Raw genomic sequence first — 25,467 nt, 5'->3', positions numbered from 1 at the left:
ACCATCACTTTTGAAACACCCTATTTGTATATATCATACACTGGTATACGTCCTATACCCTCTGGAATTCGATTAATAAGCACAGTATACTCTCTGCATACATAACATACACAGTGTCCTTTTGCTAATTTTACGATTAGCAATGTATGGCTTTACAATGCATGGCTCACGTGTGTGTGTGTGTGTGTGTGTGTGTGTGTGTGTGTGTGTGTGTGTGTGTGTGTGTGTGTGTGTGTGTGTGTGTGTGTGTGTGTGTGTGTGTGTGTGTGTGTGTGCTGTGTCGGGGTGGTTCCCAGGCATATGCCCATCTCCACCTAACTCTTAGTTAATACAGAAAATCTGTAAAGTGGGCCTGATAGATAAGATAGCTAAGAAATAGAATATCCAAAACAAGAGAAAAATAGAATATCCAAAACATGGCTCACGAGCGGAAAGCTCTTCCCCCAAGACTGAAGGATTCATGCTCTCCATCCAAGACCAGGTAATCAACACCAGGAACTATAGAAAATACATCGCCAAGGAGCCTGCAGTGTCAGATGACACATGTTGACGATGCCACCTGGCCTCCGAAACAATCCAACACATCACTGCAGGATGCAAGGTGATCACCCAGACTGAGTACACTCGTAGACACGACCAGGTAGCCAGGATAATACATCAGAAGCTTGCAAGGAAATACCAGTTGATCAAAGAAAGTGTACCGTACTACAAATACGAACCCCAAGCAGTACTAGAGACATAAATTCACAAGCTGTACTGGGACTGTGCCATAATATCGGATAAGACAATTCCGCACAACAGACTGGACATAACCCTTGTAGACAAGAAGGAAAAGGCTACCTATCTGATTGACATAGCGGTACCCAACACTAGCAACCTGCAGAAAACCCATGAGGAAAAAATCGAAGTACACAATGCTAAGACAAGAGATGTGGTACGTGTAGCAAGTAACGTCCATCCTGATCATCGTTGCCAAACTCCCCTACATAAGAGCCTAGCAGCAATAGGTCTCACAGCGAACACCTACAAGAGCTCCAGAAAGTTTCAATCCTGAACACCTGTAGGGTAGTCAGAGAGTTCCTCGATGAACAGTAACACCAGACATAACAACAAAAACAACAACCACACTGTGTACTTGGTAGCAATACCCGTCACGAGGTGGAAGCTCCAATCAGGGAAAAATAATATAAGGGCAACAACAATAATAAAGTGTGCGATTAGCTCAGTGATTACAACGTTCATCCCGACCATTATCATAGACCCAGGTTCGAATTTCACAGAGGAGGAGTGGGAAAGAGAAAAAGAAAAACGCGTAGGAGGGGAAAAATCGCGAAAGTCGCTTCATCTGAACGTCTCCAAGGTCGTAGTAATATTTGAGGCAGAGAGTGGAGTCTTCTGGTGTCGCTCCCATAACTACCACCCACCACTGAATGTCAAAGCTAAACAGGTCCATCTCGATAGCTGGATGAAGATGAGAAGTAGAAATATTGATGCATCGAGTGTGGCGCAGGATAAAGTCACACTTGTTCAGGCTTTAGGCAGAGGAGGGGTCGGTTTCAAAAGTCGGAGACAGATTCTTGCGGACGACAGTGGAGCTAGTGGCGCCACTGTCTTCCGTATGGCTATCACAACCGAAAGGAAGACCATCCAGCCCAACCAACTGGAAGTGCTTCCTGTGCAACTATACTAGTGACTACCCAGGAGGGAAAAAGAAACCGTGCATGGAGTGGATCATCGAAATGAATATGTTCATCACGTGTGCATACTACACAGTAACGAAGCTAGAGACACCATGACAATGTACAGAACGAAACGACACACCAAGTGGTTGGAAGGATTCCCGACTGTTCATTTCACCAAACAGCGAATATCAGACCAGAGACGGACCATTGCAATCTTGGAAAAAGTCAAGCAGAATGTGAGCGACCAACTACAAAGAAAACGAATACGGACACAATGGTACCGGAACTGGAGGAGGAACAGCAATTTCAAAGACTACAAATCAGAATAGTTGAAGTGGAAACAGACGAGATCGCAATATCCAGAATAGACGAAGAGTGGAGGGTTCGAAGGAATGGACCCCACAAAGACCCACACCATACCGAATCACAGGCCGAACCATATCCTGTCGCAAGTCACAGACCACCTCAATAAGCGAACAATATCAGATTATCTCAAAAACATTGAAGTAACACTAGACACCATACACACAGCCATTTACTGTGTCGCTGTAACAGCTGCCAGGATGAACGGAAAGGAAACGGAGACCAACGTAATGTAAAGGTAATTAACCACAAGCCTGGGAAAGAAGGCTACATCAGAAGAGTTAAGAGTAAAGATAGGCCAACTGACCCAGTACCAACGAGGTAAAAGAAGTAAGAAGCTGATCACAAAAGTGAAGGCCAGGATTTGAACCATACGTAATTCAGATCAAAAGGTGTATAATATCTTTTAAAACGTTGCAAATAATGTTTCTGAAAGAAGAAAACCGATCATCTTAAATTTTTGACATATCGGGTGTCTCCTAACTGTTCGTCGCCCTGAGCTGATTCCTTCTGGATCTTCCCTGATTCTGCTTTCTCTCCTGACTATATTTTTCTCTTTGAAAATACCTGGATTAAATTCTATTTCTGAAATGTACCGACCTTTCTTCTGAATTGAACTGGCTTAGACCGATCTTCTTCCCGTCTTGGCGTACCTAAACGGACTGATATTCTTGGGAAATAGATTCTTGTCATCTTTTTTTTTTGGTCCCTTTTTAGGGCAGGATTCCTTGCTGCCTCATGAGAGACGGGATTTGTGCTGGTACCACCAAGTTGGCCTCTGGTGTTACAGGATTTTTGTTTATATTTATTGTGCTGTCCCCTAAACTTTTGGGGTCAGCGTTTGCTGGAATGACTAGTTTTATAGTTATGCAGGATTTTAGATTGAGCGATCTGGTTCAGTTAGCACTCGGCATCTACAAGGTTATTTTATTATTTTTTTTTTATTAAAAAAAATTTTTTTTGCAAGACAATCATTTCTATTATGCAAGACTTTTTTGATAAAGGACATGCATGATTTGCCTCCTCGTGACATGCACAGGAACTAGGAATCATCTTTCCAAGTGATCTCTGCTTCCTGGTTGTAAAATGGCCATTCAGATAATATCAAAGAATAACCTTGCACTATACATGCAAACTACACTAACGCATAACTGGCTTTGCAGGTTCTATACGCAGCACAGTGTTACCTGGCGGAGGTGAATTTGTGTTCGGGCGCCGCTTTACATTAAAGACACATACACATACATACATCTTCCGAGTCATGCTTCCCTCCAACGTCAACATCAACGCCTCCAACGTCAACAACTCTTGCAACCCTCTGTGTATCCATTCGCAAGAAATTTGCACATTCTTATCTAGCCTCTGTAAATTTCATGTGAGTGTCACTGAGGGAATTTCTGTTCGCTCTGCCCTACTATTCTGCCCCGCACCGAACATGGGTAGCCTTGGAAGATGCTTTTTAAAAAATTTGCTTGAACAAAAAAATCACTCAAGCTTCAGTGCTAAATGTGCACTGAAGCTTTGAGCGACTTTTTTTTTTAAAATAGGAGTCAGAACTTTTCTTCTTACTCATGTTTTTGGACTTTATGATCTCTCAAAATGACTTTTTTTGTGTTTTATAATATTAAACAATGTATAAGATTCAGTCGATTTCAATAAACAGTTGTTTTAATTTGATTTTGCACTTAGGCAACTAAGATCTACCTTAGTTGTGTAATATAGGTCTTAGTTTTCTTACCTTGTTGGCTTATCTTGTGTATATTATCGTCGAATTATACTGTTTGCTGCATGAAAAAAACCGAATTTCTGGGTGAAAAACTATAATGATTTCACTACACAGGAATTAATTAGGTTCACAGGTTTTCATTTTAAGTTGCATTCAGTGGGCTTTCTAGATTTATCTTTGGTTAACAAGTTTCTAGAAGAAATGGCAGAAGTTTGAAATTAGAAAGTTACCAATGGTACATACTTTTTATAGTTCAAGCATACTAATTCAGTGGCCTTATTTGTAAAATCGCGTAATTTATAATCCTTTAAAAGGTTACTCCAACAATAAAATAAGCTGATTCTAACCGCGTTAGTGTAGTATACAAGTATTTGAACAATTTGAATATTAATAAGTGCTAATTCTGAATAGATTGCTTTAAATTTATGTCAGTATTCTTTGTTAAATTGTACTGAAGTTTTAGTCGTTTAATAGCACACTGTTGCTTGGCAACATTCGCAAATTCTTCCATATTAATCATTCATATTTTTAAATTACGTTAGGAATCAATAGTTTATAAGCGTTATAACTGTAATGTGACTGACATGTGATGTCTTTCAAAATTTCACTGACTGGACAGTGACACTGTCCTCAGACATTAGATTTATCTTACCTTGTGATTTCGTTTTTCTCTATAAGTTTACTTGCTGGGATGGCACCATGTAGCTGGAGATATTTCGCACACCCCATATTACTTCGGTAGAGAGCGGCATCAAGTGGTGTCATTAATTGCCCCTAGGGATAAAAAAAAATAAAAAAATAAACATTTTAATTATAATAGTAAACAATAATCATAATAATAATAATACAAACTGTTTCGTTCAAATTCATACACAATTAACACACTGAATCAGTACATGAGCTTCCGTTCCGAAAGTTAAAATGATGCAAAACCTTCCCTTAACAGCTATAAACCGTAGACATCATAGAGACCGATGCTCCTTGAATGTAAACGGCATTACGATGTACGGGTGCCCACAATGTTTTATTACTCCTTGTAGAAATAGTTGCATATATGCTTGCAGTACTCTTTTACGCATATTACAATGCGCAACACTAGCCTTGTTATTCATACTCTTTATATTAGATTCCTTTTTTCGCGCCTTGAAATATATTTATAATCCCTGAATTGGTTTTAATTTTGCAGTTTAGGTCAATATAATAGCAAATGATACAAACTTATACCATTAAATAATGGATTTTTTTTTATTAAACAATGGATTTTTGTTAGTCTGGACCCACGTGGTATTAATGTAGATTTTACTACAAATGACAAATACGAATTATGAAAAAAATTCCTCCATCCGACAAAACTCCCATTTTTTTCATAAAAAATGTCCACTTTACTAAAATGAACTACTCGTGCGATTCACTTGAAATTACTTATGTTTTTGCATTTTTTACTCAAATGATCAAAGGTATGAATCTGATTGCTCACCTCGCCAATATATTCCCTGTTTTTTTTTAATAAAAATAAGCAAATTTATAAAAAAAGCGTTGTACTCTTTATATAGATATGAAAATTCATTTCTGATTAGAGAAAATAAAGGAAGAAAATTGTCAATTTGTAATGAAAGTATCTACAAATACAGGCTGTTTGTTGAAGATTAAGAGAAATTTATCTCAATATGATATGTAGAACACTTCCGTATGACATTCTCCAGAAATTAAAACGAATATAACATTAACGCAAAATGATTACAGTAAAAAATAAATTGAAAACAATTAAAAAATCAATTGAGCACAAGAATTAATTAAAAAATTAATTTAAAAAGTTTAATGTAAATTTTGAAAAACGACTTTCCTTCCTGAAGCTGACAACGCTTTTTGAACGTATGTGATGATCACAAGAATGAAAATTACTGTGTATGCGTGCGCATGAATCTTAAATAGAGAGTATTTGTCTTCGCGCATGCGCGTAAAAGACTACGAATCGGAGATTAGATATGGACCGCGAACGTTAATAGAATTCTCATGTAACTTAATTTCGACAGTTTCTGCATTTAATAGTCTCGTATAATTACGTAGTACACTAAGTATTTTGGCCTTGTTGAATAAAAAAGTGTTTTTCGTTAACGGCATGAAAGCTAATTCTGACGCTGCTGAAGGAGAAGTACGAACTGAGGACGCCTGCTGTTTAACCCTAAAATTCAGCGGAAACGGCGTCGATCTTTGATAAGACGAGTCGCAATACCGCAAGAAATGTTGTATACCAGGTCAATTATTTGTGTTGCGGAAGAGGAAAGGGCTCAGCGATTGTTCAGTATAGCGTGTAATTTCCGCATTGGTCTGGCCACATTCTTAAATTCGGTATCTTTAAAGAATATGTTAAGCTGTTTGTCCCACTGTTCAACGTATGGGACAGAATTAAAGTATTTTTTGATGATGCTATTGTTGATTGGTGTAGTTTTTTGTATCCTATCCTTAGCTTGTGCCCTAATTCGGTTTACTGTAGCCAGTGGGTCCCCTGTTTAAGAATCTGCTGGTTAATATATGTATTTCTGGGTCTAAAACAGATTCCGTCGTTGAATATTTATAGGCATTGAGAAATTGATTAAAGATAATAGACCTTTTGTAAGTGAACGAGTGATAGCTTTATAATGCAGAAGCTTAACGGTGTTTGTTGGTTTACGATAGATGTTAAATTGGATTCTATTCGAGTCCCGAGTAAGCGTGAAATTTAGAAAATTTAATGACTTAGTATCCGTATTTTCCTTTTCCAATGTAAAATTGAGCCTAGGATGAATATTATTAAACGAATGTAAAATGTCTTGGATAGTGCTACTATCAGTAAAAACAAAAACATCGTCTAAATACCTTCCATAGTATGTGATACAGGGTAGAAATGGTGTCAAATGTATACGCTCAATCGTTGAGAGATAGACCTCTGATATTAAGCCGCTTAAACTCAATCCCATTGGCAAACCAAAAATTAGTTTATATACTTTGTCTCGAAAGGTGATATAGTTGGCTTCAACTAAGAGTTTAATTAAGTGAAAAACTTCTTTAACAGGAAGCTTCGTATAATTAATCGGCACAGAGGTATTATTTAACGTATCCCAAAGAATATCTAATGTGTATTCAACGTTTACATTCATTCGTATATAACGTAGAACATATTGAGCACCATGGCTCTGGTTTATACTAACAAATATTATTCCCTATGTATAAGTTGAAAGTATTAGCTGGTAATTATAATGTTCATAGATAAAAAAAAGACAATAACATAGCAGTTTATATGAGACTATATTATATAAATAAATAAATTATTTTTTATACTCCGGGACGACCAAACGAGTTCACAAGGTAGACAGAATACAAGAAACAGCACTGTATTTAGCAGTCACGGACTTGAAGCCCGTTCACTCAAGGCACGTGTACTTATTCACCAGCGGTCCTGACCACTGGGACACGGCGGCCTTTATAATCTTATTATATAAATATAGTCTTATATAAACGACTTGAATTATAATGATGAGGGATTAAAGTTTAAAACCCTGTATTCAAAATACGTTTTGATGTTAGTGCATTAAATATCTTTTGATTGTATCTGAGAAAGAACGAAAGTTTGAAAAAAGACAGTTGTTACTTAATTGAAAAAAAAAAAAAAAAAAAAATATATATATATATATATATATATATATATGTATATGAGTACTGTATAGAGGAATTGCTTTTTGGAGGCTATTTTTAATTTCTCATCAATGTTTTGGTTAGATATAATTTATTTTTATTTATTTATTTATTTTTTTTTTGTTGTTTATGAAGCAACGGTTTCTAGTTAAGTTAAAAACCTGCACTTAATGTAAGGTTTATGGTGCCAAAAAAAAAAAAAAAAAAACAAGCAGATGCTTGCTGTTTTTGCACCTTCAGCCTTTCTTAATAAGAATGAAAAATTTTAAAAGGCTTTCATTAAATTAAATATACCTTGAGTATTAATAACAATATTGCTGATGAACTGAATAGGTAATTTGCATGTAGTAGTAGTAGTAGTGGCATGTGATGCAAGAAAGCATGTGTATGAGCTTATGCAGCATCAGCCAAAAAAAAAATCACACCATTCCCTCCGAATGCATGTCCAGTTCCTGCTTAAATTTATTCAACATATGAACTTCCATAACGACAGATGGAAGTTTGTTCCAGCACACCCGCTGGCTAAAGGCAAATTTCCGCACAATCTATTCTACATCTGTCTTTTCTTAATTTGAATTTATGCCCCCTTAGGTTCGTAATCTGAACAAGTGGAAGGATCCCATCAGAATTCAGCGTGCTCAACCCATTCAAGGCCTTATATACCTCAATCAGATCACCGCGCAGGTGCCTAGTCTCCAGCCACTGCAATTTGCAGAACTTAAGCCTCTCTTGGTAAGGGATCCCTTCATTCCCCTCACCAGTCTTGTTGCCCTTCTCTGTACACGCTCAAGTAAATCTACATCCTTCCTAAAATGAGGCCTCCACACCTGTACGCAGTATTTAAGGCGTGGCCTGACCATTGCCTTATACAGAGGGATAATCACCTCCTTTTCCCTGCTAGCAAAATTCCTATATATCATTCACAAAACCCCATGACCTGCTCTGGCAGGCTGTCTGCATTGCTCAGAAAACTTCATATCTGTCTGCACAATTACTCCCAGGTCTTTTTCATTTTATACCACCTTAAGTGTAGTACCACACAGTTGGTACGTTTCTCTGGGGTTACTTCTACCCATATGCAGTACTTTGAATTTGTCAAGGTTAAACTTCAGTTGCCACTTCTTAGCCCATCTGCCCAAATTATCTAGATCCTGTTGCAGTAGCACACTGCCATTACTGTCATTAACAACCCTGCCATTACTGTCATTAACAACCCTGCCAACCTTTGTATCATCTGCAAACTTCGACATTAAGCCTGATATACCTTCATCAATATCATTGATAAATATACAAAACAACAGTGGATCCAACACCGAGCCCTGTGGGACTCCACTAATAACATTAGTCCACGAAGAGCAGCATCCATTGATTACCACCCTCTGTCTTCTCCCACTTAACCATGATTTTATCCATTGTAGCAACTTACCCTTAATACCATTCTGCTCCAATTTGTACAATAGTCTTTCATGCGCAACAGTGTCAAAAGCTTTCCTGTAATCCAAATAGATGATATCAAAATTATTTTTTGCATCCAGTTCCTTTGTAACCACATCATAATATCCTATCAGATTTGTCAGACAAGACTCTCCCTTAACAAACCCATGCTGTGTCTGAATTATTGCTGCAGTCTTGTCTAGATGATCCTGCAATGCACCTTTAACCAGTGACTCCATTATTTTACCCGGAACAGAAGTTAAACTAACTCGTCGGTAATTACTCGTGTCACCCTTCGATCCCCCTTTGTGAATTGGGGATACATTTGCACATCTCCAGTCAGTGGGAACCTCTACTGAGTCCAAGGATGCTCTCATAATTATGGCCAAGGGTTTGCTTAGTTGCTTTGCCGCCTCCTTTAATATAACTGGATAGATCCCATCCACCCCAGGTGCTTTTCTTATGTTTAACTTCAACAATTTCTCCTCCACTTTGCTCTCAATTATTACAAAATCATTAAGTATCCTGCTACAATTTGATAACCTTTTGCCATTTCCAAACCTTAATAACTCCTCGTGTGTGAATGTAGATGCAAAATACTCATTCAGTTTGTTTACTATCTGGGAAGGATCATCAACAGTCGATCCATCGATATCAAGTGGACCAATCAAATTTATCCCCTTCCTTTTAGAGTTTATACAAGTAAAGAAATCCTTGCTGTTTTTCTTAGCATCTTTTGCCAAGGATTTCTCGTAATCTGCCTTCGCCTGCCTAACCTCCTTTGTGACCTGATTACAGACTAGCTTATATCTGCCATAGGCTTCTGAGTCGGTTGATAATTTATATGCATCCCATGCATTTTTCTTCTCTGTTACGAGTCTCATTAGTTCATTTGATAACCATTTGATAATCTTGAATAATATTTCTTAATAGGCATGAAACTTTTAGTAGCTTCCGCGATTAATTCCTTGAATGCTTCCCATTTAGAATTTACTGTTGGTAACATCGTCAGTTTATCCCACTGTACAGAATTTAAAAACTTTCTGAGACCACTGTACTCACCTTTACGGAAGCAAAAACCCTTTCCTTTAACCCTGATGGTAATTATATCTTTAAATAAATCCCACATCAGTACACTGTGATTACTGCCACCTAGTGGTTCCTTTATCTGCAAATTCTTAATACACGAGTGATCACTGCTGATAACAAGATCAAGAGTATTACTCTCTCTGGTTGCCTCTCAACCATGCTGCTGCAGAAAACAATCATCCAATAAATCCACAAAAGTCTGACTAGTGTGTAAGTGACCAACCCACAAGTTCCAGTCAATATCTGGGAAGTTAAAATCCCCCATTATAAGACATTCTGATTTACTGGCCCACTTTATTTCTGTGAATAATTGTTCATTGTACTCATTCGAGTCATTAGGCCTATAACACACTCCTACTCTTATTTTTGCTTTCGCGGTGCTTATGTCACACCAAGCTGGCTCAACAGTGCACTGTTCATCTATATCAACTAGGTGCACTTCTTTTGATTTTATGTTTTTCTTAATTAACAGCATAACACCTCCTCCTTTCCTGTCCTGTCTATCCTTTCTGTACATATTGTACTCCCCAAACTCCAGTTCTGCATTCCTTATATCTTTGTGACACCACGTCTCTGCTATCCCAACAAATATCCGCCTTTGATGTCTTGACCTACACTTCAAATTCATCAAATTTATTTACTATACTTCTAGCATTGGTATACATGCAAGCATACATGCTCCTATTCCTAGTCACCCTAACACATCCCATATACCCACCTCTTTCAGGATGACTGCCATCCGTCCCTGAAACCCCCAACACCCCTCGTTGCAGGTCGCTACTTATTCTAATAGAAGTTGTGCAAGAATCACCTTCACCTCTGCCTACGGCTACTGTTAAACTATTAGTCCTTGTATCCCCACAAGCTATCAGTTTTCCGACCTACCTAACACTGCCTCGATAGCATCAGCAAATATTCTTGCACCCTTTCTATTTAAGTGTATCCCATCCCTGTAGAAGCAGTCTCTCCTGTTAACAAGGAGAGACTGACATCGTGCCATTTACTGACATTTTCGTCAGTAAATGTATTTACTGACGAAAGACCCATCATGCTGAGAAGAGGTTGTACGAGTGAGGCTGAGCCATTTGAAATTAATGATTTCGAAATTACAGATAATTGTTTATTAGAAAACTTTCGGGCATAAAGGCAAGTAAGGCTCTTGGAGTTAGTATTAGTATTAGTATTAGTATTAGTAACGGCCGTAGGGTGCAAGAAAGCCTATGGCTTATGCTGCACCAGCCAAAAAAAAAAAAAAAAAAAAAAAAAAAAAAAAAAATCCGAACAAAACAATGATAAAAACAAAAATTAAATAAATAAATAAATAATAATAATTAATAAATAAATAAAAATAATAAAGTGAAATTAAAAATTAAATAAAAAGGAAATTAATCCTATCATCCTATGCGCTTCCCTTACCCGAAAGTACTATCCAGATGACCTTTGAATTTCCCCAAACTGTCGGCCTCTACCACCCATGAAGGCAACTTATTCCAGTAATTTATAACTCGCTGGCTAAAATAAAACTTCCTGCAGTCCAATCTAAACATTTCCCCGCGTAACTTGAATTTATGTCCCCTAGTTCTAGCATCATTTATAATCACCCTTTCAAGAAGCTCGATGTCTTTCTTCAGGTGCGGTCTCCATACTTGAACACAGTATTCCAAGTGTGGTCTAACATAAGCCTTATATAATGGGATTATCACGTCCCTATCTCTACTTGCAAAAGTTCGATAGATCATCGATAGGACACCATGGGCCTTCCTTGCAACCTGTTTACAATGCTCAGAGAATTTCATGTCTGACCGTATCGTAACACCCAAGTCCCTTTCCTCCAGTACTGGGTTTAGTTGAACCCCACCAAGTGAATAAGTTATTTTGGGATTACTGTTTCCCAGGTGTAATACCTTACACTTTGTTGGATTAAAGCACAGCTGCCATTTTTCTGACCATTCTTGAAGTCTATCTAGGTCTCTCTGAAGAAGCTCAGCTTGACAGTGATCATTAACTACTCTACCAATTTTAACATCATCTGCAAATTTAGACATCACGCCCTCTATCCCTTCATCAATGTCGTTTATGAAAATTAAAAACAACAGTGGTCCTAATACTGATCCTTGGGGAACCCCACTTCTTACATAAACCCAATCTGAGGAATAGCCATTTATCACAACCCTCTGCCTCCTGCCCTGAAGCCATCCTTCTATCCATCTAAGGATTTTTCCAGTGATTCCAACCTGTTCCAGCTTATAAAGCAACCGCTCATGTGGGACTGAGTCAAAAGCTTTGCTGAAATCTAAATAAACAATGTCGAAATTATTCCCTAAATCCAGCTCGTGAGTGACCCTTTCGAAATAGCGAACCAGATTTGTTAAACATGATTTTCCCTTTACAAAACCATGCTGAGTATCCTTGAGAATTTCAATTCGATCCAAATGATCCTGAATTCCACCCTTGATCAATGCCTCCATGATTTTCCCTACTACTGAAGTCAGACTGACAGGTCGATAATTTCCCACTTCACTTTTAGAGCCACCCTTATGTATGGGAGATACATTTGCACTTTTCCAATCCAAGGGAATCTCCCCAGAGTCTAGTGATGCTCGTATAACCAGCCTCAGTGGTTCAATGCACTCGCTTGCCGCCTCTCTCAAGATTATAGGGTATATTCCATCAACTCCAGGAGCCTTACTAGTCTGTAGGCTTGAAAGTTTTTTCATTAAATAATCTTGCGAAATTTCAATATCATTAATTACATATTTTTTAACTTCGCTCCCACAATTTCCCATTGCCACAAAAGGCTTTTCATTTGTAAATATCGATGCAAAATAACTGTTGAGTTCATCTGCAACGGCAGCTGGTGTATTTATTACTATCCCCTTTCCCTTACGTAAAGGTCCGATCTGGTTTGTCCTGCTCTTCTTGGCATTTATATATGTGAAGAATTCTTTATCCCCCCCTCTTTGCAGCCGACCGGGCTAGCCGAGTGGGTAAAGTACCTGCCCGGCAACCCAAAGGTCGCGGGTTCGATTCCCGCCTCGGGCTTGGATCAAAGTACTGCAAAAACCTTGGGAGGTGCAATATGGCCACAGAAGCCGATGCGCCAACAACTACCTAATCAAAAAAAACCCCTCTTTGCTCCGTTTGCTAGTGATTTCTCATTAGCATTAGCATTAGCATTAGTAGAGGCATATGATGGAAGAAAGCAGCCAAAAAAAAAAAGAAAAAAAAAAAAAAAAACAACCACTACTCCCATTTCACCCCTCAATTCGTTCGAAATACCTGTCCAGCTGAGCCTTAAATTTGTTTAGGCTATCAACTTCAACAACAAGCGATGGAAGTCTATTCCACAAACCAACTGCCCGCTGGCTAAAGGCGAATTTCCGCACATCTATCCGACATCCGTCCTTCCTCAATTTGAATTTATGCCCTCTCAGGTGATTATTCTGAGCAAGAGGAAGAATTCCATCGGCATTGAGCATGCTCAAGCCATTCAAAGCCTTGTACACCTCTATCAGATCACCTCGGCGATGCCTAGTCTCCAGGCTCTGTAATTTGCAAAACTTAAGCCTTTCTTCGTAAGAGCAACCCTTTGTTCCATTCACTAATCTTGTTGCCCTTCTCTGTACTCGTTCCAGCAGCTCTACATCCTTCTTGAAATGAGGCCTCCAGACCTGTATACAGTACTCAAGGTGTGGCCTGACCAATGCCTTATACAAGGGAATAATCACATCCCTGTCCCTGCTAGAAAAATTCCTGTATATCATTGACAAGACACCATGAGCTACTCTTGCAGCTCGTCTGCACTGCTCAGAGAACTTCATATCTGCCTGCACAATTACCCCCAGGTCCTTTTCATTCTCTACCACTGTCAGCGTAGTACCACAGAGTTGATACGTTGATCTGGGGTTACTGTTTCCCATATGTAGTACTTTACATTTGTCAATGTTAAACTTCATTTGCCACCTCTCAGCCCATCTGCTCAACCTTTCCAGATCCTGTTGCAGCAGCATAGTATCAGTAGTGTCCTTAACAACCCTGCCAACCTTTGTATCGTCTGCAAACTTGGACATTAAGCCTGATACACCATCATCAATATCATTTATAAATACAGAAAACAACAATGGACCCAACACTGAACCCTGAGGAACTCCACTAATAACATTAGTCCACGTTGAGCAGTGTCCATTGATTACCACTCTCTGTCTTCTGCCACTCAACCATCCCTTTATCCATAGCAGCAATTTGCCTCGAATGCCACACTTCTCCAATTTGTGCAGCAGTTTTCCATGCGCAACAGTATCAAAAGCCTTTCTAAGATCCAAATATATAATATCAAAGTTATTCCCTGCATCCAGTTCTTTTGTGACTACATCATAGTATCCAATCAAATTGGTCAGACAAGACCTGCCTTAACAAACCCATGCTGTGTCTGAGCTATAACTGAATTCTTGTCCAGATGATCCTGCAGTGCTTCTTTAACCAGTGCCTCCATTAATTTTCCTGGAACCGAAGTTAAACTAACAGGTCTATAATTACTTGTGTCAGCCTTTGATCCTCCTTTGTGAATTGGGGTTACATTTGCACATCTCCAGTCCATGGGTACCTCCCCTGAGTCCAAAGAAGCTCTCATAATTATGGCTAGGGGTTTGCTTACTTCCTTTGCTGCCTCCTTTAATATAACTGGATAGATCCCATCCACCCCGGGTGCCTTTTTTATGTTTATCCTCAACAATTTCTCCTCCACTTTCCTCTCAGTTATTAGAAAATCATCTAGCTCACTGCCAATGTTTACTTCACCTACGACATTCCCCTTCCTGAATAACTCCTCATGTGTGAATGTAGATGCAAAATACTCGTTTAGATTGTTAGCCACCTGAGCTGGATCCTCAACTGTTGAACCATCAACATCCAGTGGACCAATCTGATTCATCCCTTTCCTTCTTGAGTTTAAATAGGTAAAGAACTCTTTTCTGTTTTTCTTTGCATCCTTTGCCAAGGATTTCTCATAATCTGCCTTTGCCTGCCTAATCTCCTTTGTGACTTGGTTACAGACCAACTTATATCTATCATAGGCTTCCACGTCACCCATTAATTTGTATGTATCCCATGCATTTTTCTTCTCTGCCATATGTCTCATTAGTTCATCTGACAACCATTTAGGCCTTAACCTTGAACAATATTTCTTGGTTGGTATGTAAAGCCTGGTAGCTTCCAAGATTAGTTCCTTGAATGCTTCCCATTTTGAATTTGCTGTTGGTAACATCATCAGTTGGTCCCACTGTATAGAATTTAAATACTGTCTCAGACCAGCATAGTCTCCTTTACGAAAGCAAAAACCCTTCCCTTTACCTCTGATGGTAGTTACCTCCTTGAGTAAATCCCACTTCAGCACACTGTGATCACTGCCACCCAGTGGTTCATTTATCTGCAGATTCCTAATGCATGAAGAATCACTACTGATAATCAGATCAAGAGTATTACTCCCTCTAGTTGCCTCCCGAACATGCTGGTGTAGAAAACAATCATCCAATAAATCCACAAAAGCCTTGCTAGTGTGTGAGTGACCAACCCACAAATTCCAGTCAATATCTGGGAAATTAAAATCCCCCATTATAAGATTCTCTGATTTACTGGCCCACTCTATTTCCCTGTACAGTATCTTATTATACTCATCAGAGTCATTAGGCCTATAGCACACTCCTACTCTCAATTTTGATTTACCTATGCTTATGTCACACCAAACTGACTCAACACTGCACTGTCCAGCGATGTCAACTGGCTTCACTTCCTTGGATTTTATGTGTTTTTTAACTAATAGCATAACCCCTCCTCCCTTCCTATCCTGTCTATCCTTTCTGTAGACGTTGTACTCCCCAAATTCCAGTTCTGCATTCCTTATATCTGTGTGACACCACGTCTCTGATATCCCAACAATATCTGCCTTTGATGTTTTGAGTAATACCTCAAATTCATCAAATTTATTTACTAAACTCCTAGCATTAGTGTACACGCAAGTATACATGCACCTGTTTCTATTCTTAGCTACCCTAACACAACCCATGTGTTTACTTGTACCGCAATGACTTCCAGCAGTCTCTGAAATATCCTGCATCTTGTTTTTCAGGCTTCTGCTCATTCCAATAGAAGCAGTGCAAGAATCTCTTTCACCTCTGCCCGTGGCTACTGTTAATCCATTAGTCTTTGTCTCCCCCCAAGCTAGCAGTTTTCCGACCCACCTAACACTGCCTCGATAGCATCAGCAAATATTCTTGCACCCTTTCTATTTAAGTGTATCCCATCCCTGTAGAAGCAATCTCTCCTGTTAACAAGTACAGTCCAGGCTGAAAAAAATTCTACCCCTTGAGCCTTGCACAATCTTTCCAGGGCCGAATTGATCGACAAGGCTCTCATCATATACTCCCTCCTATCGTGTCTGGGCAGAATTGCAGACACTTTCAAATTCAACCCTACTTCACGGCTTTTTTTCAACAGTGACCTGTACTTGTTAAGTAATTCCGCTGGTATCCTACTCTTAATATCATTAGTGCCAACGTGTACAACTATATCACCTTTTGTGCCCTTAAAAGATGATATCTGCTCTACAACGTCATCAACCTTTGCCCCTGGCAGACATACCCTGGTCCTGTTCCACCTATCCTTTTTACAAAGCATGTTCCCCGTTTCCCTGACAATTGAGTCACCAACAACTACTAGTTCCTGTTGGACCAGCGCATTCTGCCTTGGGGGCTGCTTCTGTGTTGCAAGATGACCAAGTCCAAGCTCTGGTGTTGATGTGGGCAGTACACGTGTGTGTGTGTGTGTGTGTCCTGGTATCAAGGGTGGCCCCTAGGCATAACCCATCTCCACCTAGTGGATCTGTATTGAATGTAGGACCTCTGCAACGGAGCAGCCAATACCTGTGCAGCTGCTATCTGGTGCCTGTCCCCAGGCGCGAGTAGCCAGACCTGGTTTTTTTTTAAACCTTTTACATGCCAAAGTGCACGAAATCCCGCACCCACTGGAGGTAGTGCAATACCAGTGGGTGCCCGCTATCCCGCTCACAGGCTGCCCAGGCCTAGAGCCAGCAAAAAAAAAAAAAAAAAAACAAGGCTGGAGCTCCAAAAACCCATTGAAGTCACACAGCCAAGACAAACATTTGTAAAGAGACCTGCAGTTATCAGTAGCATTATACATCAGTTATCCTATTATGTTTAGCATTAACAAGGAAATAAACTGTTAACATTGATTACACTATTTACATTACAGTGAGGTTTGCCACTCTCTCTGTTTGACAGTTCTAGCAACAGAATTTGAAAATTATTTACAGTCGGTTTTACAGCAACATAAGTTGTTACTTACCAATAGTTACATATAAATTTACATTTACATATAAATATTTAAGTTACATATAAATATTTAAGTTACATATAAATATTTAAGTTACATATAAATATTACAATTCTTCGAGGTTAGCTTCCTAATAATTTAGGCTTGTTTATACACAAAGCTTCTTGTAATCCCATCCAGCATCACTTAGAGGAGAAAGGGGTCTACCTGTCATTTCCTGTTGCGTTGATGGCTATCTTCCGATATGTTCTTCCCAAAAGTGAGTTAATCTGGATCATTATGACCCCGCAGTAGAGTTTCTAGCCGCAAGTCTTTTCTTGAAAACTGCCGCAGAGAACTGCTGAAATGTAGTGAAGACATCAGAATTTTCGACGAGCAAATGTACATTATTTTCTGAGAGATTATTTATTTTACTCAGCAGTACCTGTCTTTCATTCGAATAATCGTTACATTCAAAGAGAACGTGCTGCCATGTCTCAGATGCTCCGCAGTGACAGAAAGGGTCAGGCTCAAGGCTCCTTTCGAAAAGTTTAGCCCTGAGCGATCCGTGGCCAGTCATTAAATATGATGTAGTCATGCTAGGCACAAACCATTTTGAGACTGTGGGTAATGACGCGAATTCAACATTTGAGATGTATCTTCGTGTGACCTCACCGTGTTCACTTTCAGCCCATCTTTGCTGCCAAACAGCGGTGAGTTCCTTCCAGAGTCTTCGTTTTTCCTCTTTTATTCTGTTCGTAGGGTCTGTTACAATGTTAAAAATATTTACAGAAATTCCTTTTTTGAGATTGTAGATCATACCCCTGTAGGAGATATAAAGGTCCAGAGGCAGGGTTCCTGCTAGAACTTGTAGGGCATTATTCGACACCGTCCGAGGAGCTTGTAGAAGTGTGAGCAACACCGAACGCTGTAATGAAAGAAGTTTAGTCCTGATCTTAGTTTTTGAGACCCTCCAGAACCAAACACCTGCTGCGTACGCAGCAATTGGTAGGAAGATAGTCTTATAGTATAAAGACAACGTCTTTTTGCTGAGGCCCCATTCTTTTCTGGAAATCCTTGCGATTCCAGCCGTGAAGTTTTTAATTTTCTCAGAAATTTTGGATACGTGAGTATGAAAGTTTAGTTTGTCATCTATTGTAAGTCCCAAGTACTTGGTGCTGGATACGTAGGGGATTTGTGAGCCATTTAGGATAACTCTGGGAGGTCTGCCATAATTGAATTGCTTTCGAAAAACCATGAAATTTGTTTTTGTAGGGGAAATTTTGAGCTTATTTAGATTCGCCCAGTTGGATAAATCATCCAATATTGTTTGGATCTTTTGTTCCAAGATTGTTCTTGACATTCCAGTAACGCCAACCGCCAAGTCGTCTGCATATGCAATTTTTTTGCAATCTCCATTTTTCTTTGTCAGCCATTGGTCTAAGACCGCATTCCAGAGGAGAGGCCCCAGGACTGAACCCTGCGGGCACCCTCGGGAAGCAGTCGTGCTGTAAGTCAGGTGTTTGGCACAAACCTTGATCTGTCTGTCTTGAAAGTATGATCTCATAATTTGGTAGATATGATTATCACACATGGCTGAACGTAGCGACCCGAGGGCGCTCTCCCACCATAGGGAGTCGAATGCGCCCTCGAAGTCCACGAACACCACCAAGACATACTTACTGTGAGAATCCTGGATGTATTTCAGAAGAGAAATTATAGCATCTTCGGTCGAGTGACCCTTTTTGAATCCGTGTTGATGATCTGAGCACAATTGCTGGTCCGATAACATGCTTGCAATTCTGGGAGAAATTAATCTCTCAAAAAGTTTCCCTAAGTTAGCCAGGAGGGATATTGGTCTGTACGCCCTTGGGTTTGTTTTGACTTTTCCAGGTTTATATAAAATTTTCAGTAGAGCTAGTTTCCAGGGTTTGGGAAAAAGTCCTTCGAGGAAGCATTTATTGTACATATTCAGTAGTATATTGGGAAACAGTTTAAAAAATTTCACAATTACCAAATTCTCTAGCAAGTCAATGCCAGTGCATTTTTTCTTATTGAGTTTAGCAGTAGCAGCTCCTAGTTCCACGAGAGTAAAAAGGCAAACATCGGTAGATCCAACATAATTCTGGTTTTTCCTCCTGATCTCTGCCTGTTCTGGAGTATCACAGTGAGGTAGATCCTTTGGAAACAAATTATCAACGATCGTTCCGACAGTAGAGTGCCAGTCTGTTGTTTCTAGGTTATTACTAATTACAGTCTGATAGATATCTCCACTTATCAGTTTATTCCTCATTATTTTATATATGATCCCCCAGGGGTTGGTATTCCCAACATCTTTGACCAAGTTTTGCCAGCAGGTCCTCTTACTTTCAGATATGGCTCGATGGAATAATTTTCTTTTCTCTCCATAACTGTTTTTCAGCCTTTCAACGTCCTCGTTAGAAAGATGTCTACTACGCTGATATAAGCGTCTGGCTTGTTGAGTTTGAAGCCTCAAATCAGAAAGCTGAGCGTTCCACCATGGCACTGAAGGCTTTCTTATATGTTTCCTTTTACTTGAGTTTGACATAGCTATATATAGATGTTGCTGAACAGTGTCTACATATTCTGAAGCCGATAGTTGGTTTAATGCTTCTGCATCCTCCCCATTAAATACTGTATGCAGATAATTCTCGAATTTTTTCCAGTTGACTTTATCCGTACGGTATCTTCTTAAGTCATGGACAGGGACAGTCAAGTCATTGTGTTGGGAGTTCTTTGATATGTTGAACGTGATAGCCCTGTGATCGCTGTTCACCAAGGAGGGTTTCACGTCCCAGTTTCCAGTTTTGTCATCCATCCTTATGGAAGTAAGTGTGACGTCAATGTTTGATTCTCCGTTGGTAGTGGAGAAAGTAAATGGTTTATTTTGTACATTTTTAATACAAAGGCTGTGAGCCATAATTAAATTTTCAAATTGGGCTCCCCGAGGATCAGTGAAGCCACTGTTCCAGAACGTCGATTTGGCGTTCAGGTCCGCCGCCACCACCAAGTTATTATTTGCGAATTTATCACAGATCTTGTCCAGTAGATGCAATGCTATATGCACATCTTCTGAGGGGGGACAGTATTAAGTCATGGACAGGGACAGTCAAGTCATTGTGTTGGGAGTTCTTTGATATGTTGAACGTGATAGCCCTGTGATCGCTGTTCACCAAGGAGGGTTTCACGTCCCAGTTTCCAGTTTTGTCATCCATCCTTATGGAAGTAAGTGTGACGTCAATGTTTGATTCTCCGTTGGTAGTGGAGAAAGTAAATGGTTTATTTTGTACATTTTTAATACAAAGGCTGTGAGCCATAATTAAATTTTCAAATTGGGCTCCCCGAGGATCAGTGAAGCCACTGTTCCAGAACGTCGATTTGGCGTTCAGGTCCGCCGCCACCACCAAGTTATTATTTGCGAATTTATCACAGATCTTGTCCAGTAGATGCAATGCTATATGCACATCTTCTGAGGGGGGACAGTATAGTGAAGTTAGGTAGAAAGAGATGGAACTAGAGGATACGAGGATACAGGTAGCATTCGCTGAGCATTCTCCTGTAATCGCAGTAATAACTAGTTCGTTATTAAACACAACAATTGCAGTTTTGGGTGGAGGATCACAAGTTGCTATGATTCTAGTGGAATTGGGGTAGCCCATGATTTTATGCGCCGTTCCACCTACTTGGGATGAATAATATGGTTCCTGTAGACAGACAATGTCATAATTATGTTCTATGGCTACGTTTCTGATCTCATCAGCTGCGGCTCGAGAGCGCTGTGCGTTTATCTGTAAAATTCTAATTGTGTCTGTATTTTGAGAATAGCCAAAGTTATTTCTGCTTGTAGTTGTATTATCCATCAACGATACGCTTATTTGCTAGTTCCATCGCTTTTAAAAACTCGGGGCACTTGCCATCCCTGACTGAGTGATTGGAGTCCTTGTTCTTGCGTTTACAGTTTATGCATTTTGGTGATTCTTCTCTGTTGGGGCACTCTGCGAAGATGTGACCCCCATTGGCACAGTGACTACATGACACGGTTTTATGAGAGCAATTTTGTGCAGAGTGCCCGTAGGCCAGGCACCTGAAACATTTGTTAACTACGGTGAATTTTCTGAACTTATGCGATGTAAAGCCTAAATATATTCGATTGTTTTGAAGTAAACAGTGGAGAAGTTCAGGATTGAATCCAATCACCCAGTTAGTAATACTGTTTCCAGAACCTGAGCTGAACCTAAATGTTGTACCCTCGTTTACCTCCTGTTGTGAGAAGGAATAATCTTTTAAATTTTTATGATACAGGTCGTCCAAGATATCTGCCTTACTATAATCTTTTGGAACTCCATAGACTAAAATTGTTGGGTTTGACATTTTTGGCTTTTCTATTGAAAGTCCTGCATTCTTGAGTGCAGGCAAGGTACAGATTTTGGTGGCATCATATGAGTTTGTAGTCTCTACTAACAAACCCTTGTTCCGGAGGAGTCTGATGTTCTTAACTTTCATTTCTTTATACTCGGTTTTGAGTGTGTTTGTCACCGCATTCCTAATGTCTTGACTGGACTGTATCACTGAGTTAGCAGTGGGTCTTAGGATTAGTATATTGCGTGGATCACCAGGTCGAGAAATCCAGGGGGTTTTGGCAGGCTCTGAATGGGCCACCATCTGTGGTTCATTTGACATTTCTGTTGATAGTTGTCTAGGCTTTTCGCCCCGTCTTCCGGAATTAACTTTCTCCAATGGATGGGATGGCTCAGGATCAAGTCGGCCCCATTTTGATTTTGCAGCCTCTGCAAAAGTCTTTTTCATCAACGATTGATTTCCTCCATGGGAACCTCCTGGGGAGAGTATATGTTGATCAAAAATATCTGCCCGACATTCTGTGCTGGTCGTCTTGGCCTTCAGCCTCTCATTATCTATTATTAGAGCCATTGTTAGTGCCTCCATGTCAGCCCAAAGGCTGTGAATGAAGTTTGATGCAATTTTCGTAACCATACTGGTATCTGCTGACATAAAATCTCCGAGCGCCTTCTTTATTTTTACAACTGTGGCGTGTACAATAGTTGGATCCAAAGAAGCTCCAAGATCCAAGGTATCGGTGAAAGACGTGCTTTGAACCCCTGTTGTCTGGGAGGGGCTAATATTTTCAGTATTTTCTGGATTTGTTGGTTCTGTTTTGTCACCAACTGTGCCAGTATCTTTCTGTACTGTATTTTTAGACTTTGAATCTTCCGGATTAGTGTGTGCGTTTTGGTGTGAACTTCCATTTTCGTGGTCTGTTCGCTCTCCTTGAACAGAAACAACTCCAGCGCGGCCGTGTTGTTCAAGTTGGGTGAAATACACCTGGCTGTCACTGGCGTGCCGCCTTCTACTATGCTGCAGTGGGCTGGGCGACGCCAGGTGGGAGTCGAGCAGCAATTTCGGGGGGGAATACGGTACTGATTGGATGTGGGCAGCTGAGAGCTTGATGGGCCCCTCAATTTATTTCCTTCGAGGGCATCCACCCTGTCCTTCAAGGTCTCATATAGGCCCATAACAACGCCGAGTTGTCGCCTAATTTCCTTGCACTCCTTGCATCGTGCACACACAAAGACATCCCCCATGGCAGTATCATGTCCCGTACCCGATTGCTCCGCAAACATCAAGCAAACAGTGCATCTTAAAAGGCCGTGATTCAGGGGGCAACCGCCCCCCTCAGTTCTCCCCTGAGTCACAGCACTCCCATTACCTTGAGCCTTTTGCTTTGCTGCTCTGGTCAGAGTCATGATTTCGATTTAAATGTCAATAAAATTACAATTTCAGAACAAAATTAAAACCTTAAACTTGTATCTTAACACAGTTATAACGCTATATTTATTTTTCGGTATCGAGTGTTATCTACGAGTTCCCTTTATATAACTTCCGTATCAAGTATGTATTAATCATTTGCTACGTTTGTACTCTAAGTCGTTATATATATATAGTTAAAAGTACAATTTAATTGACAATGAAGTTTAACAAGATTAATAGATGTACTGATTAATTGACAATATTATATTATGCACTATACTATACAAAGCTAATGCTATCGAATTCCGGATATGCTGTATCGCGCTTCAGTAACGAGTGTTATCTACGAAATCCCTTTATATAACTTCTGTATCAAGTTATGTATTAATTATTTATTTTTACTAATTATTTATGTTCCGTAACCTAAGTGGTTATATGTATAGTTAAAATTACAATTTAATTGCCAATGAAGTTCGACAAGATTAATAGATTTTACTGATTAATTTTCACGTAGCAATGGCGGCCGTTTATGAACGGTAAACACGTGGATTTGATACCCTTTCCGATACTAAGTAATACCTACAAAATCTCTATCTAAGTTATTTTAACTTTAAGTACCGTAAATAGGAATATAAAGCTACTCTAGAAATAAGTTAATATGTCAATTTAAACTAATAAAGCAGAAAATAAATCAGAAAAAACTTCTCTATTCCAAGAGCGGCAGAAAGGCACGTCCGCACAGGAAATCCTCGACCTCAATTCTTTATCCCCCCTCTTTGCTCTGTTTGCTAGTGATTTCTCATTAGCATTAGTAGAGGCATATGATGCAAGAAAGCAAGCTTATTCAGCATCAGCCAAAAAAAAAAAAAAAAAAACCACTACTCCCATTTCACCCCTCAATTCGTTCGAAATACCTGTCCAGCTGAGCCTTAAATTTGTTTAGGCTATCAACTTCAACAACAAGCGATGGAAGTCTATTCCACAAACCAACTGCCCGCTGGCTAAAGGCGAATTTCCGCACATCTATCCGACATCCGTCCTTCCTCAATTTGAATTTATGCCCTCTCAGGTGATTATTCTGAGCAAGAGGAAGAATTCCATCGGCATTGAGCATGCTCAAGCCATTCAAAGCCTTGTACACCTCTATCAGATCACCTCGGCGATGCCTAGTCTCCAGGCTCTGTAATTTGCAAAACTTAAGCCTTGCTCTGTTTGCTAGTGATTTCTCATAAACTGCCTTTGCCTGTCGAACCTTTTCTGTGGCTCTATTACACATCACCTTGTAGCTGTTATAGGCTTCAGTACTTTTTATTGCTCTGTAACGTTTCCATGCCACCTTTTTCTGCTCAAGTAATGTGGCAACTTCACTATTCATCCAACTTGGAACCCTTCTCGTGGAGTATTTTTTTAATGGTATATACGCATTCAAGGCATCGGTGATTAATGTTTTAAAAGCGTACCACAGTTCAAATGTATTCATTCTCTGCGCGATATCTACCCAGTTAATAGAGGCCATGTAGTACCTTAAGGCATCGTAATTTCCTTTTCTGAAATTAAAACCCATTCCTTTGCCTTTTACTTCTGCTACCTCTCTCGTCATCATCCACCGTAGAACTCCGTGATCACTTCCTGCTACTGGTTCCTCTACTATCAGCCCTGTTATGTCATCTGATTCATGTGTGATGATGAGGTCTAGGATATTCTTTTCTCTAGTACTTTCCCTGACATGTTGATACAAATAACAGTCATCTAGTTGATTTAAAAATTTTGTTCCCCATGTCGAGTTTCCTTCCCATTTACTCCAATGAGTCGATGGCATATGCCCAGTAATTTTGAGGGAAGCCGCCAGGGAGTGTATTGAACCATTGACATTAATTATGAGGGCATCTTTGGGCTCGAGTGAGATTCCTTTGTATTGGAGAAGTTCCTACCTATCACCAATAAGTAAAGGCGGTTCTAAGAACGAAGTCACTAACTATACACCAGTTTGACTTCAGTGGTAGAGAAAATTTTAGAGGCAATGATTAAGAGCGCAATTCAGGTAGTTGACATTTAGATAGTTATAGCATTCTGAAGGACACACAACATGGTTTTGTTAAGGAAATATCATGTTTAACTAATTTAATTTAACTAACTTTCATTACTTCATACAGCATGTCCCTCCCACTTTTCCTACTATTGAATAGTAGGCTATTTTAATAGAGTTACTCATGAGCTGGATGTAAGGAACTTTGAAATAGTTTATTTGGATTTTAGCAAAGCATTTGACTCAGTCCGTCATGAGCGGTTAATGTATAACCTGCAACATGCAGGAATTACTGGAAAGATTTTAAGATAGATTGCTGGGTGGCAGCAGCGCAGAAGACAGTGTTGTGATTAATGGATATT

General features: G+C 39.6%; 1 protein-coding gene across 1 annotated transcript in view; it reads right to left on the bottom strand.

The window, feature by feature from the left end:
• The window catches only part of LOC150084721 (uncharacterized), a 239,809-nt gene that overhangs the window by 39,608 nt on the left and 174,734 nt on the right, over positions 1-25,467 (bottom strand). Inside the window, exon 9 of the mRNA XM_090376333.1 lies at positions 4,424-4,545. Within this exon, the coding sequence (XP_090232459.1) occupies positions 4,424-4,545 (122 nt within the window). The remainder of the gene's footprint in view (positions 1-4,423; positions 4,546-25,467) is intronic.

This window comes from Mastigoproctus giganteus, chromosome 6 (genome assembly GCF_048544385.1).
Source record: "Mastigoproctus giganteus isolate SK-2022 chromosome 6, ASM4854438v1, whole genome shotgun sequence".
NCBI lineage: Eukaryota > Metazoa > Arthropoda > Arachnida > Uropygi > Thelyphonidae > Mastigoproctus > Mastigoproctus giganteus.
The sequence above is the reverse complement of the archived record's forward strand: the minus strand, read 5'-3'. Positions and strand labels throughout refer to the sequence as shown.